Genomic DNA, 19228 nt, shown 5'->3' on the forward strand with positions numbered 1-19228 from the left:
CTCTCGGAAAGCCTTTCCTTTATACTTTAAGAAGACAGAGAGGGATGGTTAGTCCACCCTGGAAGGCCAGTGAAATACCAACACAGGCTGCTTCCTACTGGGAGCTCCACAAGGCTCCCAGTAGCCATGAAAACCAGTATTCCCAAGGGAGCCACTTAGCCTATCCCAGAGTTTGTCTGTAGCCAAGACGACAGGGCTCTCAGCAGTCCTCGAAACTCTCAAGCAAAGAACAGATGTGCAACCTTTGGATTTTAACCAAACAGACCAGACGTTGGCAGGGTAATGGCTTACAAAAAAAAAAAAAAAAAAAAAAAAAAAAAAAAAAAAAAAAAAAAGCATTTCACAGAGAAAAAAAAAATCACTTCTGTAAACTCAGATCCAGGAAAATGAAACTAAAAGCAGACTGCAGGCTTCCTCTCCCTACCAGCCCGTTTTCAACACTCCCATTTCTGACACACCCTGTTGTTTCTAAGCCAATTAGAGGGCAGACTAAGGTAAAAGCAGGAAACACATTCATAAAAGCGGTAAGAAAATTTTTTTCTCTAACATCAGAGGAGGAAGAAAACACAGAATTTAGATATTTCCTGCACCGAAGTACATGATTTTCCCCTTTTATGTAGAAGAAATTTGCAAGACAATCGGGTAAGTACAATATTATTAATGTTATTATTACAATCTATAGCAGCATTTTATTGAGTAGGAAAGAATCTACTTTTCAATTAGAAAATTGAAATATACCCCAAAACCAAAAATAATATTTTAAGCCTAGAAATTCTAGACTATTCATTGCTGTAACAGAAGTCTGCTTTTATATTAGCTGAAAAAATGAGTCAAACATTCCATAAAAAATGCAATTGTAAACTAACGGCACTTTTATTGATGAAATCCCCTAAGGCATTAGCAGTATCTTCAGAAAAAAGTATGTAATAAAAATTTAAAGATGTACTTTACATCAATCAAAGATACCTTCCACTATCTACTCTAAGAAATAGGCAACTGCCAGAAAATAAAACTCCACCATAGCTTCTCAGATATTCGTGTCAGGTTATGGAGACAGACAGACAGACAAAGAGAGAGACAGATGGACTGCTACAGGAAGTCCTTGAAATTAAGGCAGCTTTTTGTTCCTGCTCAGTATCACAGGTTTATGTCTGGTTTCCTCCAAAGCAAGGAACAAGGCAATGCAAGGAGATTACATTTCCAAATAAAGACCTGACCTTCAACTCTCTTTAGAAAGGCTGACAAACCCTACAGTTAGTCAGTTAGTCAATACATGTGGGTTTGATCCTGTAACAAATTGTTTCTTTTTTTATATTAGTTGCTGAGCAACTCAGAACTGAATTTTCAGGCCACTTCTAGTAAAGTATATAGAATTGAAAACAGTTATTATAGGCACTAACATTATTCCTGGCTTCATTTTCCCCTTCCTGTCATCCCCCTAATTAGCCTTCCCCCTGATTTCTTTACCGAAGGGTTTTCATATATGTGTGATCCTGTATCATTTTCTGAATGATCTAAAACCCACTTTGGAACAAGGAGGGTATAAAGAAATAATATGAAATACCTCTGAACAGAGATGTAAATGGGGAAAACACAGATGTTAGATAGAAATCATGCCTCTTGTGTATATTCTCCCAGAATGGCATCTTCAACAATTTTTTTTTTTAAAGTAAGTTATTGAAAGGCACAGCTAAAGGCTTTAAAGGAAGCAGTGTGAAAGTGCAAACTGTTCAATCATCACTGAAAGATCCATAATCTGGTAGACAATAGTCAAAAGTCATTCCTTTTTAATTTGCTCACATTCCCAAGCAAACATTCAGGCCCAGGTCCCGACCCACCTGGCTTTATGTCTTTACATGTATGTGGTATGCAGCTCAGGCATAAATCAAATAATCCAACTAATTCACCACTCAGTGTCATAATCTGGTTTTTGAGGCAGACAAGGGCTGAGTTTGTGTAACTGTGACTGGAAGTCAGGGAGGGAGACCTCAGGAGAAGCGGCAAGAGATGTGGCAAGAGATGTGGCATGAGAACTGCAGGTCTGAGGGCTTGGGAGCCTAACACAGCCAGCAGCAGAATGATGGGGCGCCCCGTGCTTTAGGTGTTACCACGGTGAGATACAAGAGAAGTGAGCTGTACTTTGACAGGGTGGAGTAGATGTGACTTAACAGATGGAAACATAAAACTGACTTAGCAGAGTTACCAGAGGAAAGTGGAGTCAGGTTTTAGACAACTATGACACCAGTATGAATCAACAGTGGCATATAAAACCAAACGCTAATCCCACAATCTGAGGCCGCAATAATAAACCTCTAGTAAAACTTTCAGACTTCAATGCCCAGAATTGAATTAATCATTATTCCTGATTGGTAACATACCATCATCTCTTTCTATGCAAGTAACCTCTTTTATTTTATTCATCTGTTTATCATGTAGTTTGGAGGCATCCTTAGCTTTTTAAATGCAATACACTTTAAATGAAATGAACAAATCTTAAGGGTATGGCTCTATGAAATTTTTATGTGTTCATCAGTGTAACCACTAACCAGATCAAGATAAAAAGTATCAATCTTAAAAATTAAACAATAAAGGTTATCAAGCACCAAATGAGTTTATTTGGGTAACGCAGATGAATTACAGTTCGGGACACACGAACTATGGCAAACCCAAAGAGGTAAATCCAAAGAGACAAAAAGGAGGTTATCTTTTGGGGGGTTCTTGGAGGATACTGGGGAGGGAAACCAGAGCACGAGGTTGTGGCAGTTTCTTACTGGCAGTGAGCAAAAGGCAGTTGCTGTTGCTGAGACAAGCAGGAAAGAAATCTTCCTTCTTTCTAGTTATGTAAACTACAACAAGGTGTAGTGCATGAGTGTACTCTCTCTTTATGGCTTCCCGATTCCATTTTGAATGAGGTTTCCTTTATTAATTTTCACAAAATATTTTTACCACACTGAGTTTTCCTCATGTCACTTCCCAGAATGCATCTCCCTTCTAAAAGGTAACCACTCTTCTGACGTCTACTACAATAGATTCGTTTTGCTTGTTCTTGAACTTCATATAAATGGAATCCTACGATATGTTTTCTATTGTTACTAGCACATTTAACTTCATTAAAACTACCAAATAGTTTCCCAAGGTGACTGAAACAATTTATATTCCCACTAAAAATGCATGAGAGTCCTACTGACTCCACCACATCATCCACATTTGGTACTGTCAGACTTTAATTTTAGCCGTTTTGTAAGCTATGCAGTATTATCTTGTTGTTTTACTTTGCATTTCCATGATAGTCAAAGATTTTGGATCACTTTCTGATTCCAATTCATCATATCCACCCATGTGACTGTCAAAAGCCGCACTGGTTTCTCTTCCTGCTAATAGGCCAAGTCTAGTCTTCAACCCAAGCCTAGAATCAGCAAATGCCTCAAACTTACCTAGGAAGGGATCTTCCCTCTCTGGAATTTTAGTTCAACTAGTCTGTGTCATCAAGTCCATCGAAAACTCTGATAACTTCAAAAATATGTTTTGTAATTTATCTGATTTTTTTCTAGTTGTTGAAGTGGGAGTATTGGTGGCCTGCTGTGATCTACAACATCACACCGGGAAGTGGGGCTCTGCTCTTTCCATTTCTTCTTGAGTCGGTTTTGGTACGTACATTTTTCAAAAAATTTGGTCAGTTCCCTTCAGTCTTACAGCATCTGATAGAGTGTATTTTTGACATCTCTTTTATTTCTTGGTTACTCTTCCCACAGGTGTGTCAATTTTGTTACTCTTTTCAACAACTTTTGGATTTCTTTGATTCTCTCTGTTGTAACTTTGTTTTCCATTTCGTAGATTTCTGCTTTTCTTTATTTTCTCCTTCCTTCCTTCCTTCTTTTCTTCCTTCCTTCCTTCCTACTAAATACTTCTGCTTTATTCTGTTGTTCTTTGAACTTATTAAATTGACATTTAGTTTATGCTTTTCAGTCATTCTTCTAGTTTTATAAAAGCATTTAAGGCTATAGTACCTTCTCCAAGTATTGTTGACACTGTATCTTACAAGTTTTCAAATGTAGCATTTTTAAATAAAAAAATTGTATATATTTAAGGTATAGAACATAATGATTTAATACACATAAACATGTTAAATGACTACTATGGTCAGGCTAATATATCACTCCTCATATAGCTACCATTTATTTTTATGATGAGTTTCCTGAAATCTATTCTCTTAGCGTATTTCCAGTGCTCGAGGCAGTGTTACTAAGTATAATCATGTTAGGTCTCTAGACGTTCATCCTACATACTTGCAAATCTGTAGAATTTGACCAGTATCTGTCCATCCCTTCCCTCTCCAGCCCCTGGTAGCCACTGTTCCATGAGTTTGACTTTTGTTTTGTTTTTTTTAAGAATCTACATATAAATGAGATCAGATAGTATTTGTCTTTCTCTTTCTGGCTTATTTCACTTAGTATAATATCCTCCAATTTCATCCATGTTGTCACCAGTGGCAGGATTTCCTTCTTTCTCATGGCTGAATAACACTCCATTGTATATGTTAGGTTGGTGCAAAAGTGATTGCGGTTTTTGCAATTATTTTTAACCTTTTAAACCGCAATTACTTTTGCACCAACCTAATATATCATATCTTCATCTGTTCTTTTTTTGATGGGCACTTAGGTTGTTTCCATATCTTGCTATTGTGAACATGCTACAACAAACATGGGAGTGCAGATATCTCTTTGAGATACGGATTTCATTTCCTTCTGATATATATCCGTAAGTGGGATTGCTGGATCATATATAGTTCTATTTTTAATTTTGGGGGTAATCTCCATAGTCTTTTCCATAACGGCTGTATAAATTTACATTCCCACCAACAGCATACCAGGGTTCCCTTTTCTCCATATCCTCACCAACACTTGTTATCTGTTGTCTTTTATTATTATTATCGTTATTATTATTCAGCTTGGTGCTTGGCGGGCCTAGGTCCTTGGAAGCCAGCCTGGAGGCTGGGGCAGACTGGGAGCCTTAGTCCATGGGAGCCAGTCTGGAGTCTGAGTCCATGGGGCCCAGCCCAGCACTGGGGTAAGTAGAAAGTCTGGGTCTGTAGGAGCTCGCTTGGCAATGAGGTGCCGTGGGAGCCTGGATCTGCAGGAGCCTGCCTGGAGCCAAGGGCTTCAGGGACCGGCCTGGCACTGGGGTGGGCAGAGTCTGGGTCCATGGGAGCCCATGGGGAGGCTGGGTCTGCAAGGGTTTTGCTATCAGGATAATACTAGATTCATAAAATGAATTGGAGAGTATTCCCTCTTTCACTATTTTTTCAGAAGAGATTGTGTAGAATCAGTGTTAATTCTTTAAATGTTTGGTAGCATTTCTCCAGTGAATCTGTCTGAGCCTGGAGACGTGGGGGGAGATTTTTTTTTTTAATTAAAAAATCCAGTTTTCTTTCAAGTTATGGGACTATTCAAATGATCTGTTTCTTACTAAGTGAGTTGTGGACGTTTGTGTTTTTTGAGGAATTGGTCCATTTCATATGAGTTGTCAAATTTATGTGCATGAAGTTGCTCATCATACTCCCTTATTATCCTTTTGATGTCTGAAAGGTTTAAAATTATACTCATATCCACTGCTTCATTTCTGAGATTGGTAAATGTGTCTTCTCCTTTTTTATTCTTTTGCAGTCTTGCTAGAGGTTTGTCAATTTTACTGATCTTTTCAAGGAAGGAAATCTTTGTTTCATTGGCTTTCTCCAGTATATTTCTTTTTCTATATAATCAATTTCTGTTCTTTATTATTTCCTTCCTTCTGCTTGCTTTTGGCTTACTTTGCTTTTCTTTCTCAATGTTTTCTAGGTTTTTGAGGTAAGAGCTTAGATTATTGTTTTGAGACTTTTCTTCTTTTCTAATATATGGATTTAAATACCACTTTTTGTTTCTGTTTGTTCTCTATTTTTAATTTCCCTATCTTATTTTCCTGATTTCCTGTGCATTAACGAAAACTTTTTAACAATTCCATTTTTATCTACAGTGTTTTTGAGTGTATTACTTTTTCTACTGGTTGCTCTAAATGTTACATTATATACATATAATTTTTTTTAATTTTATTTTTTAAATGTATTGGGGTGACAATTGTTAGTAAAATTACATAGATTTCAGGTGTGCAATTCTGTATCACATCATCCATAAGTCACACTGTGTGTTCACCACCCAGAGTCAGCTCCCCTTCCATCACCATACATTTGATCCCCCTCACCCTCATCCCCCACCCCCCAACCCCCTTACCCTCTGGTAACCACCAAATTACGTTCCCCAGATTAATTTTCAAACCCGTGGCCATCCTGTGGTCACCGACTGCCCTCCAATCCCCTCACCCTCCCCCCCACCCCCCACCCCTCCCGCCCATATAAGTAGTAGAAATATTTAGAATAAGTTTAAGTGGATAGGATAATGGAATATATGGGGAGAAAGATTTCTACACTTCACTCAAACTAGTAAAATAACACTATTAGACTGTTATAAATTATATGTATATAGTGTTATTTTACTAGTTTGAGTGAAGTGTAGAAATCTTTCTTCCCATATATTCCATTATACTATCCACTTAAACTTATTCTAAATATTTCTACTACTTATATTTAGAACCGTATCACACAGTACTTCAACAATCAAACATAATTTAGAAAAACCGAAAAGGAGAAAGTCTATCATATTTACCAATATTTTTGCCTATCATGTTCTTTTTCCCTTCCTAATGTTCCAAGGTTCCTTCTCTGATCATTTCCTTTCTGTTTAGAGAACTTCTTTTAACCATTATTTTAGAGTAAGTCATGTACATTGCACCATTTTACATTTCAACAGTGCACAAGAATTTCCTTCTGATTTCTCCACATCCTCGCCAATACTTGTTATTTTCAGCGTGGTTTTTGTTTTTGTTTTTAGTAGTCAGCATAAGAGATGTGAAATGATGTATCATTGTGGTTTCGGTTTGAGTTTCTCTACTGATTAGTGATGTTAAGCATCTTTTCATATGTTTGTTGGTCATTTGTATGTTCACTTTGGAGAAATGGCTATCAAGTCTGTTGCCCTTTTTTTTTTTAATTTGGTTATTTGCTTTGTTGTTGAGTTGTAAGAGTTTTTACTTTATTCTGGATATTATCATATCAGTGATACGATTGGTAAATATTTTCTTCCATTCCATATCTTGCCTTTTAATTCTGTTAATTGTGTCCTCTGATGCACAGTTTTAAGTTTGATGTAGTCCCACAAAAGGGGCTTACTTTATTTATTTGTTCTTTCTTCCAAACTCTCAGTTTAACAAGTCCCTCAGTTTAGTATCATAATTTCAGCCAATCCCAGGCTAATTATCTCCAAAATTTGTTGTGATATATGTTTTTTCCTTTTAAAAGATCACATGACATTGAGTATCCCCATCATAAACATACTAAACATGTGGATCCCCTTTAATTTTTGAACTCTAGCCGTGAGAGGATAATCGTCAGGCGCTTATGAGCAATTGCTGACAGCATGCTCCTCTAGCCACTCCTTTTGTTTCTTTTCCTAAAACTTGTTAAAAGTTTTAGTTACAGTTGACATACAATATTATATTAGTTTCAGGTGTACAACATAGTGATTAGACATTTATATAACTTATGAAGTAATCACCCCGATAAGTCCAGTACTCATCTAACACTACACAGAGTTAACACATTATTGACTATATTCCCTACGCTGTACTTTATATCCCTGGGACTATTTTTATAACTGGCAATTTGTACAGTGTAATTCCCTCCCCTTTTGAACCTATCCTCCCAACCCCCCTACTATCTGGCAACCATCAGTTTGCTCTTTTATCTATGTGTAAGTCTGTTTGTTTTGTTTGTTCCTTTATTTTGTTTTTTAGATTACACATATAAGTGAAATCATATGGTATTTGTCTTTCTCTGTCTGGTTCATTTCACTTAGCATAACACCCTCTAGGTCCATCCATGTTGTCACAAATGGCAAGATTTCATTCTTTTCATGGCCGAGTAATATTCCATTATATATCTGTACCACATCTTCTTTATCCATTTGTCTATCAATGGACAATTAGGTTGCCTCCATATCTTGGCTATTGTAAATAATGCTGCAATAAACATAAGGGTGCCTGTGTCTTTTTGACACAGTGTTTTGGGTTTCATTAGTGTTTTGGGTTTCTTTGGATAAATACCCAAAAGTGGAATTGCTTGGTCATATGGTAGTTCTATTTTAAATTTTTTGAGGAACCTCCATATTGCTTTCCATAGTGGCTGCACCAACTTACAATCACACTAACAGTACACCAGCGTTCCCTTTTCTCCACATCTTCACCAAGACTTGTTGTTTGTTGACATTGATGATAGGGATTCTGACAGGAGTGAGGTGATATCTCATTGTGGTTTTAATTTGCATTTCTCTAATGATTAGTGACATTGAGCATCTTTTCATATATCTATTGGCCACCTATACGTCCTCTTTGGAGAAATATTTATCCAGGTCTTCTGCTCATTTTTTAATTGGATTGTTTATTTTTTTAGCGTTAAGTTGTATGGGTTCCTTATATTTTTTGGATATTAACCCCTTATCAGACGTATCATTAGCAAATATCTTCTCCCATTCAACAGGTTGTCTTTTCATTTTGTTGATGGCTTCCTTCACTGTGCAAAAACTCTAGTTTGAAGTACACCCATTGGTTTATTTTTCTTGTTTCCCTTGCCTGAGGAGACATAGCCAAAAAAATATTACTAAGAGCAATGTCAAAGAGTTTACTTCCTATGTTTTCTTCTAGGAGTTTTATGGTTTGGGGTCTTACATTTAAGTCTTTAACCCATTTTGAGTTTATTCTTGTATATAGTGTAAGAAAGTGATCCAGTATCATTCTTTTGCATGTGTCTGTCCAGTTTTCCCAGCACCATTTATTAAGTAGTCTTTACCTCGTTGTATATTCTTGCCTTCTTTGTCATAGATTAATTGACCATGTAGGTGTGGATTTATTTCTGGGTTCTCTATTCTGTTCCATTGATCTATGTGTCTCTTTTTAAAGGCTATTGTCTGATTTAAGTATTGTTACTCCAGATTTTTTTTTTTTCATTTCAATTTGCACGAAATATCTTTTTTCATCTCTTTACTTTCAGTCTACATGTGTCTTTTGATCTGAAGTGGGTGTCTTATTGGCAACATATGTATAGGTCTTGTTTTCTTATCCATTCAGTCACCCTATGTCTTTTAATTGGAGAATTTAATCCATTTACAATTAAGTAATTACTGGTATGTAGTTACTGGCATTTTATTGTCATATTTTTTACCTTTCTTTTTCTTCTTAAAGAACTCCCTATAACATTTTTTTGTAATACTGGCTTGGTGGTGATGAATTCCTTTAGATTTTTCTTGTCTGGGAAGCTCTTTATGTCTCATTCAATTCTAAATGATAGCCTTCCTTAGTAGTTGTAGGTCCTTGCTTTTCATCACTTTGAATATTTCCTACCAATCCCTTCTGGTCTGCAAAGTTTCTGTTGAGATATCAGCTGACATTCTTATGGGAGCTCCCTTGTTGGTAACTAACTCCTTTTAAGATTCTCTATCTTTAACCTTTGGCATTTTAATGATATGTCCTGGTGTGGGCCTCTTAGGGTTCACCTTGTTTGGGACTCTCTGTGCTTCTTGGACTTGTATGTCTATTTCCCTCACCAGGTTAGTGAAGTTTTCTGTCCTTATTTCTTCAAATAGGTTTTCAATTCCTTGCTCTTTCTCCTCTCCTTCTGTCACCTCTATGGTACAAATATTGGGAGGCTTGATGTTCCCCCAGAGGTCCCTTACACTATCTTCATTTTTTTAAATTATTTTTTTCTTTTTGTTCTCATTGGGTGTTTTCTGCTACATTTTCTTCCAAATTGCTGATTTGATCCTCTGCTTCATCTAATCTACTGTTGATTCCCTCTAATGTATTCTTCATTTCTGCCTGGCTCTTTTTATGTTTCTTCTCTCATTGTTGAAGTTCTCACTGAGACCATATACTCTTTGCCTAAGTTCATTGAGCATCCTTATAACCAGTGTTTTGAACTCTGTATCTCGTGGATTGCTTGTCTCCATTTTTCACACTTATTTTTTGAGGGTTTTGTCCTGTTTTTTTAATTTGGGAAATGTTCCTTTTTCTCCTCATTTTGGCTGCCTCCCTGTGTTTGTTTATATATATTAGGTAGTTCTTGGTCTTGACAGAGTGGCCTTATGTAGTAGATGCCTTGTGGAGTCCAGTAGTAGTCTCCCTGAGCCGGGTGCTCCAAGGGTGTCCCTTGTGTGGGCTGTGTATCCTCTTGTAGTTGAGCCTTGACTGCTGTTGTGATGTCAGTGAGAGGGACTGACCCTCAGGCTCACTGGCTGAGGAATGGTCATGACAACAGCAGACAAGCTGTTGTGCAAGGGCTGACCCCACGCATCAGGATTCACTTTAGTAGGGCACTGGTGCCTGCCAGATCCACCCTTTGAATGTGTTGTTTGTGGAACTAGTTGGGTGGTGCTCTAGTGTGGTCTAAAGCCTGCCACCTGGTATGTTGGTTCTGCAGCCTCCTGGGAGGGGATTCTGGTGCAGGCCAAAGTCAGCTACTGCCTGTGCCCAGCCCTGGGCCACCTCATAGGAGCTATAAAGTGATCTGCATGTTGTTACCACCTGTTCTGGGCTTAGAGGCACCTGGGAGAGGCTCAGCTGTGAACTGAGGCCAGCTGCCACTAGTGCAGGGCTTGGAGCCTCTTAGCAAGAAGTATGGGGCACACCAAGGCCTGACGCTGCTTGTTTGGGGTTTTTGAATCTTTGAGAGATTTTAGGAAAGTCTGCAGGGTGAGCTGCGTGGACCTGCCACTGGAAAAGATTCTGGCTGGTCATGAGTTGGGTGGGATGGGGGTCTCAGATCACCAAGGCAGGGTTATGGTGTTAGCCATGTTGATGGAGAATTCAGATTTGGCACCTACCTGTGCCTGCAGGCTGGGTGGGGGAAGGGCTTCACAAAGAAACAGTGTTGCCTGCCAGCACTTCAAAAAGGGGCTTAAAGATTGGTACACCTAAAGCAATTTTACCCCCTTCACTCTTTTTTTTCTTCCCAGATCCCTTTAAATTTGAGCTTCTTAATCTCTGTAGGCCAAATTACTGAAATTAAATCTAATTCACTTTTTCAGAAGGCATTAAATCTTCTAGGTTTCTCATTGCCATAGTGTTGTAACAGAGTAAAATTTCCATGAATTTTGCATATCCTTGCCTATTTTGTATTAACATAGCTGTAAGATATATATTTTTATTCAATTTCTATGCATATAGAAGTTACTAACAACAACAAAATAATAGCTTTAACCTTGAATCATTGCTCTGGCTTCTTTGTGTGGAAGGGAAGGTAAATCCTAATCCTGAATTTGTGTCTACCACTGGGAGGTAATATTTACATACATTATTTTATGGAAGTGGGCCTACATAATCTATGTGCTATAATTCCTCAGGCATATCTCTCTGTTAATTTGATTTCTCCCATGATAGAGTCATTGGAATGGCTCACATTTTAAAGACATTTTTGAATTGTATTTAAAACTGACTATCATTATTTGGATTTTGTTTTTTCTAACCATTGCTATATTTCTGTAACCCAGATTGCCATTAATTTACCAGAGAGTACTCTGCCAATTTGCAGACCAAATAGTAATGCCATTTTTTTAACTGCCCAAGAATCAACTATTACCAATTATTATGTGAAAAATTACTTTACTATAATAGTAGCCTCCAAGTTCACTATCTGAGAAATGGTCATGACAGCAAGCTGTCCAAGAAGTCATGGAACAGAACCGTTCACACATTAAATTAAGATGTTTAAGGCACACGCCTTATTAAATCAACTGAAATGCACAACAAAAAATGGGGAAAGAGATGGGTAACACACTCTGAAGTCTGTCCAAGGAGAATCAACTGATAGAAGACGCCCTGAGTCAATCCATTGACTCTACACATGCTCTAATCAGAGATGCAGAGTTACACAAATGTCTGACCTCAGCTATAGCTCATCAATTAGCCTGAGAAGCTGTACTGGATTTTATTTACATTTCTTAAGTAGAGGATACAAAGGATCAGAACGGTGTCACTAATGAGTGACCCAATTAGGACCTCAACAATATCAAGTGCTTCAAGTGTCTCATGAATATTTAATATACTATTTAGCCCTCCTATTCCATTCTCATGTGTAAAACTCATATGCTCTGTTTACTTTATCTACACCTATCATAAAATGTTTCACACGCTACTTGCTTCTGTACTTAGTTTCATATATTCTCCTTATCTCATACATCTTTCTGTATTTAGTTTCATAAGTTTCATATATCCTTTGTTTCTTTTATTTTCTATAACAACATCACCTATGATAAAATAATATAGCTAACAGACATTACAGCATACAACCATTAGTGAGGAAACTTTTAAAACTGTGTAAGACATACATATTACCTATTGAAAAATTGAGTATTTAAAATTTACTTATAAAAATACTAAGTCATTTTTCTTTTTCTGTATACAGGTATCAGAATGGCAGTGCAACCGAACCTGCCAAAAAACACAGATGACTGGACGAAAGAGGATGTAAATCGGTGGTTAGAAAGTCATGAAATTGACCAAAAGCACAGGGAAATCCTGACTGCACAAGATGTGACTGGAAAAATCTTGAAGTTGTTAACTAAAAGTCACCTTGTTGATATGGGCATAACACATGGACCAGCTATCCAAATAGAACATCTATTCAAAGAATTGCAGAAAACATCCTCTGAAGATCCTGTTCAGGCATGTAAGAAGAAAAAAGACAGTAAAAATGTTCCTAAAACCCTAACTTCGATGCAAAAGGAAAATGAAGAAGCTTCAAAGCAAAAACAAAAGAATAAACGGAAATCAGATATGGCTAATGCCTCTACAATGAGTACAGTTACTAAAGATTCTAAGTCGCTAAAAAATGAGTCCATGGAAGATGAAATAGATGATGCAAAGGAAAAGCAGCCATCCACAGAACTGACATGTGTATCATACCCTTTTGATGAATTCAGTGATCCATATCGTTACAAACTGAATTTTTGTCTACAGCCTGAAACAGGACCACTCAATCTCATCGATCCAGTACATGAATTCAAAGCCTTCACAGATACAAAAACAGAAGAGGATGCTAAGATGAAATTTAGCAATGAAGTTTTCCGATTTGCCTCAGCTTGTATGAATTCACGGACCAATGGCACCATTCATCTTGGAGTCAAAGACAAACCCCATGGAAAAATTGTTGGTGTGGAACTCACCCATGTCACCAAGGAAGCCCTCATTAATCACTTCAATCAGATGATCCACAAGTATTTTGAAAACCATCAGGTCCAGAAAGCAAAAAATTGCATTCGGGAGCCAAGATTTGTAGAAGTTTTACTTCCAAATAGTATTCCATCTGACAGATTTGTTATTGAAGTGGATGTCATTCCAAAATACTCTGAATGTGAAGATGATTATTTCCAGATTAAAATGCAAAATTACAACCAAAAATGGGAACAAGGATCAAAATTCTCAGTCTTTGTGCGGGATGGAGCCAGTTCTACAGACATCAGGAAAAAAAGTGCAGATTTCAAAGAATTTAAATTAAATTTAAAAACACTTGCGCAGTCTAGAAAAGAAGCAGAAGAAAAATGCAGAGTAAAAACAAAGAAAAAAGAGAGTGAGGGACCAAAACTTATTAAATTGTTGACAGGAAATCAGGATTTGTTAGATAATTCATACTATGAATGGTACATTCTTGTAACAAATAAATGTCACCCAAATCAAATAAAACATTTAGATTTCCTAAAGGAAATTAAATGGTTTGCTGTCTTGGAGTTTGATCCTGAATCGGTGAGCAAGGGGGTAGTCAATGTTTACAAAGAAAGCCGAGTAGCAAACCTTCACTTGCCAAGTCAGTATCTGGATGGGACAACCACACCAAATGAGAAGATTTCTAGTCTGAATCTTTATCAACAACCCAGCTGGATTTTCTGCAATGGCAGGTTAGATCTTGACAGTGAAAAATATAAACCCTTAGATCCAAGTACCTGGCAAAGAGAAAAAGCATCTGAAGTCAGGAAATTGATTTCATTTCTTACACATGAAGACATAATGCCAAGAGGGAAGTTTTTAGTGGTATTTCTATTACTCTCCTCCGTGGATGACCCAAGAGACCCCCTCATCGAGACCTTCTGTGCTTTCTACCAAGATCTCAAAGGAATGGAAAATATATTATGCATTTGTGTTAACTCATACATATGTCAGGGATGGAAAGATCTACTTGAAGCAAGATTAACAAAACAACAAGATGAATTATCAAGCCAATGTATTTCTGCTTTAAGTCTTGAAGAGATAAATGGCACCATTCTTAAAGTAAAATCTGTGACTAAATCTTTAAAGAGATTTTTGCCATCTATTGGTTCATCTACTGTCCTTCTGAAAAAGGAAGAAGATACTATGACTGCTCTGGAAATTCTTTGTGAAAATGAATGTGAAGGTACACTCTTAGAGAAGGACAAAGATAAATTTCGTGAATTCATAGCATCCAAAGAGGAAGACTTCTATCGAGGTGGTAAAGTATCCTGGTGGAACTTCTACTTTTCTTCTGAAAACTATTCTTCTCCTTTTGTCAAAAGGGAAAAATATGAAAGTCTTGAAGCAATGATTCAAAACTGGGGAGATTCTTGTAAGCCAATATGTGTCAAAATTTTTCATCTGTATCATCATCCAGGCTGTGGTGGGACAACCTTGGCTATGCATATTCTCTGGGAACTAAGGAAGAAATTCAGATGTGCTGTCCTGAAAAATAAGACAACGGATTTTTCTGACATTGGAAAACAAGTGACTGATTTAATCACCTATGGGACAACAAACCATCAGGAATATTTACCTGTACTGCTTCTTGTTGATGATTTTGAAGAACAAGATAATGTCTATCTTCTGCAGGCCTCTATTCAAACAGCTGTAGCTAATAAGTACATTCGATATGAGAAACCTTTAGTGATCATCCTAAATTGTGTAAGATCACAGAATCCTGAAAAATGTGCAAAGACCTCAGACAGTGTCGCCCTAATACAACAACTATCTCCCAAAGACCAGAGAGCTTTTGAGCTTAAACTGAAAGAAATTGAAGAGCAACATAAAAACTTTAAAGATTTTTATTCTTTCATGATCATGAAAACCAATTTTGATAAAAAATACATAGAAAATGTGGTCAGAAATATCCTGAAAGGACAAAATATTTCCACCAAGGAAGCAAAGCTCTTTTCTTTTCTGGCTCTTCTTAATTCATATGTACCTGATACCACCATTTCACTATCGCAGTGCGAAAATTTCTTAGGAATCGCAAATAAGAAGGCTTTCTGGGGAACAGAAAAATTTGAAGACAAGATGGGCACCTACTCTACAATTCTGATCAAAACAGAGGTGGTGGAATGTGGAAACTACAAGGGAGTACGCATCATTCACCGTCTGATTGCTATGCGCTCACTGGAAGAATTGAAGACAAGCTATAATTTGGATAAAAGTCAAATTATGCTGGATATGCTCCAAGAAAATTTGTTCTATGATAGTGGTATGGGAAGAAGCAAATTTGTCCAAGATATGCACACACTGCTGCTCACAAGGCAGCGCAATGAACATGAAGGTGAAACAGGAACTTGGTTTTCCCCATTCATTGAAGCATTACATAAAGACGAAGGGAACCTGGCAGTTGAAACAGTATTGCTTGAAGGTATTCATCGGTTCAACTCAAATGCATTTATTTGCCAAGCCTTAGCAAGACATTTCTACATTAAAAAGAAAGACTTTGCCAGTGCCCTCTCTTGGGCAAATAAAGCAAAAAAGATAGAACCTAGCAATTCTTACATCTCAGATACACTGGGTCAAGTCTACAAAAGTAAAATAAGATGGTGGCTAGAGAGTAATGGAAGAAACAGGAACATTTCAGTTGATGATTTAACTGATCTTTTGGAGTTAGCAGTACATGCCTCAAATGCATTCAAAGAATCTCAACAGCAAAGTGAAGATAGGGAGGATGAAGCGACGGAAAGGTTTTATCAGAAATCAAAAAGGCGGTATGATACTTACAATATTGCTGGTTATCAAGGGGAGATAGAAGTTGGGTTCTACACGATCCAGATTCTCCAGCTCATTCCTTTTTTTGACAATCAAAATGAACTATCTAAAAGAGATATGATCAATTTTATATCAGGAACTAGTGATATTCCTGGGGATTCAAATAATGAATTTAAATTGGCCCTCAAAAACTTTATTCCTTATTTAACTAATTTGCAATTTTCTTTGAAAAAGTCCTTTGATTTTTTTGATGATTATTTTGTTCTTCTAAAACCAAGGAACAACATTAAGCAAAATGAAGAGTCCAAAACTCGGAGAAAGGTGGCTGGATATTTTAAGAAGTATGCAGATATATTTGGTCCCTTAGAGGAATCACAAAACAGAGATCTCAGATCAAAGCTTAGCTTGCCACTTCAAGCAGAGCTGTATTGGAGAAGCTTAGCAGTTTTAAAAGCAGACAAGTTTTCTGGGCTCTTGGAATATCTTATCAAAAGTCAAGAAGATGCTGTTAGCACCATGGAAGATATAGTGAGCAAATATACTTTTCTCTTTGAACAATGCACTGTCAGAATCCAGACAAAGGACAAGCAAAATTTCATCTTGGCTAACATCATTCTCTACTGTATTAAACCTACCTCCAAAATAGTGAAGCCAATTAAAAAACTGAAAGATCAGCTTCGAGAAGTCTTACAACAAGTAGGACTGACTTATCGATTTTCAGAACCTTATTTCCTAGCTTCCCTCTTATTCTGGCCAGAAAACCAACAACTAAATCAAGATTCTAAACAAATGGAAAAGTATGCTCAGTCGCTGCAAAATTCTTTCAGGGGGCAATATAAACATATGTATCGTACAAAGCAGCCAATTGCATATTTCTTTCTCGGGAAAAGTAACAATATGAACGGACTTGTTCACAAAGGGAAAATTGATCAATGCTTCGAAAAGACACCTGACATTAATTCCTTGTGGCAGAGTGGAGAGGTATGGAAAGAAGAAAAAGTCAAAGAACTTTTGCTTCGTTTAAAGGGACGAGCTGAAAATAATTGTTTATACGTAGAATATGGAATCAATGAAAAAATCACAATCCCCATCACACCTGCTTTCTTAGGTCAACTAAGAAGTGGCAGAAGCATAGAAAAGGTGTCTTTTTACCTGGGATTTTCTATTGGAGGCCCACTGGCTTATGACATTCAAGTGATTTAGGAACCTGATCTTTTCCCTCCAGGTGGTCTCAGTACCACCTAAATATTTTTTAGATCCAAGACCTATACTTTAAATTTCCTCTTAAGTATGTTATGAGCCCTACACAGACTGTGGTGAAAAAAAATGGAGTGAGAAATGTGGAAAGTTTCAAATATCTTCCTTGGTTTGGATAACACCATCAAGCACAAGATACCACCAAAAAGGAGCTATGGATGGAATTAGGAGAGGTGAATGTATTAATAGTAAGTCAGCCACACAAAACCCCACCAGTTCCCCCATTACCCAACCAAGACATGAATTAAGGAATATTGTCTCCTTTCTTCTCAATTTAAAACATTTTTCAGAATAGGAAAAGAAAAAATAGTTATGATTCCAAGACATTACGATATCTGGGAAACCATTTGACAAAAAAAGCCAAATCCTCTCAGATGGAGGAGCAACATTTATTCTTACCAAGCAGATCAGAAATGTACCATGTACTTGGCACTCAAAGATCTTTCAAAGCAGGACCAACTAATTCTCTGAAGATCATACCCCCAGAAGTCAGCAGATCTTACCAAAGCAGGCTAGAGAATTAATAGACTGCCTCTTCACGCAGTAGGAGGCAGTGGAGCAAAAGTGAAACTTGTGTCTACAGCTAATGAGCATACAGACCTACAAAAAAAAACAAAAATACACTGAAACTCCAAAGCTAATGAAGGAAAAGGACTCTTGTGAAAAAAGACTAATTTGTCCGCCATCCAGAGGATCCCAACTTACTGGAAAGATATACATATAACCTACATGTTGAACAAGCACGAGTGAGATGTAATCAAAATGTTATTTTCCGCTAGTAACATTATGAACGTGGACAATCACCAATGGCTGCCAAAACTGATAAAAAGCTGATTAAAACTTTATACCAGATGAATCAGACTTTCCTAAATCCTGATCAATATTAACACTGCAGAGAGAACCAGATGTTACGGGCCTTGAGGTAGTGTCAGAGTGCACACGTCATCCATGCGATGGTCTTGCCAAATAATTGAACCTGCATCTGATCAACCCTCTGGATCTTTCTCTAAAATGAAAGGACATACAGATGTTGGATATGCTTCAAAGTAATTCCATGCATGGGGTATGGGGATGGTGAAAGAAACGAGATAAGCAGTACCGCTGCAACAAGATCAGACCTGAGTTAACAATTGCTGTGTGATGCATACATGGGAGTTCATTATACTCTTCTCTTCTTTGAACTGTGCTTTTGGAATTTTCTGTTATTAAAAAAAGAAAAAAAAAAACAGAAACAGACTCATAGATAACAGACGACAAACTGATGGTTGCCAGAGGGGCGAGGGGTGGGAAAGCTGGGTTAAAAAGGTGAAAGGATTAAGAAATACAAATTGGTAGTTACAAAATAGAAACAGGGATGGAAAGTACAGCATAGAGAATATAGTTAATAATGTTACAACAACTATGTATAGTGCAAAGACGATACTAGACTAATGCGGGGGGGGGGGTTTTATTGCATTATAAATTATGTAAGTGTCTAACCACTGCGCTGTACACCTGAAACTAATATTGAATGTCAACTGTAACTGAAAAAAAAAGAAAATATATATTTTTCTGTTATAAAAAGTTTCTAAAACAAAAAAAGCAATTTGTTTTTGTCTTCACAATTCCATTCAAATTTTTTCACTAGGGGAGGTATTTCCCTTGCTCCTACATGAAATTTCAGCTCCATATTATCAGCTCACTCTTGGTTAAAAAAAGAAAAAGAAAAAATCCTCTCATCAAACATAGTCTCAATTCAGAAAATGAGAATGTCCCATCACATTTTTCTTTGGGGCCACTTCCTACTATGCCCCAGGTTTCAGTCTACTCTACACCAAACTGTCTCTATTGAAGGCCTCTTGCCTTTGCAGGTGATTCTTTGGAACTT

At 37.1% G+C, this 19228-nt stretch overlaps 1 protein-coding gene across 2 annotated transcripts; it reads left to right on the forward strand.

Annotated features, from left to right (window-relative positions):
- Positions 1 to 499: 499 nt before the first annotated feature.
- Positions 500 to 18843, forward strand: SAMD9 (sterile alpha motif domain containing 9). Of its 2 annotated transcripts, none has more exons than XM_033088795.1 (3): positions 500 to 642; positions 3552 to 3647; positions 12542 to 18843. In XM_033088795.1, exon 3 carries the CDS (start codon positions 12550 to 12552, stop codon positions 17305 to 17307), a length of 4758 nt encoding a protein of 1585 aa, XP_032944686.1. In that variant the 5' UTR covers positions 500 to 642; positions 3552 to 3647; positions 12542 to 12549; the 3' UTR covers positions 17308 to 18843. The 2 variants fall into 2 exon arrangements, with proteins under 2 accessions (XP_032944686.1, XP_032944687.1); XM_033088796.1 differs by having other exon boundaries at positions 3555 to 3647.
- The last annotated feature ends 385 nt before the right edge of the window (positions 18844 to 19228 follow it).

Source organism: Rhinolophus ferrumequinum, chromosome 20 (assembly GCF_004115265.2).
Source record: "Rhinolophus ferrumequinum isolate MPI-CBG mRhiFer1 chromosome 20, mRhiFer1_v1.p, whole genome shotgun sequence".
In the NCBI taxonomy this organism is placed as follows: Eukaryota; Metazoa; Chordata; class Mammalia; order Chiroptera; family Rhinolophidae; genus Rhinolophus; species Rhinolophus ferrumequinum.

Coding starts and splice junctions, on each gene's coding strand:
- SAMD9 (XM_033088795.1), top strand. CDS start 12,550: ATGGCAGTGCAACCGAACCTGCCAAAAAACACAGATGACTGGACGAAA.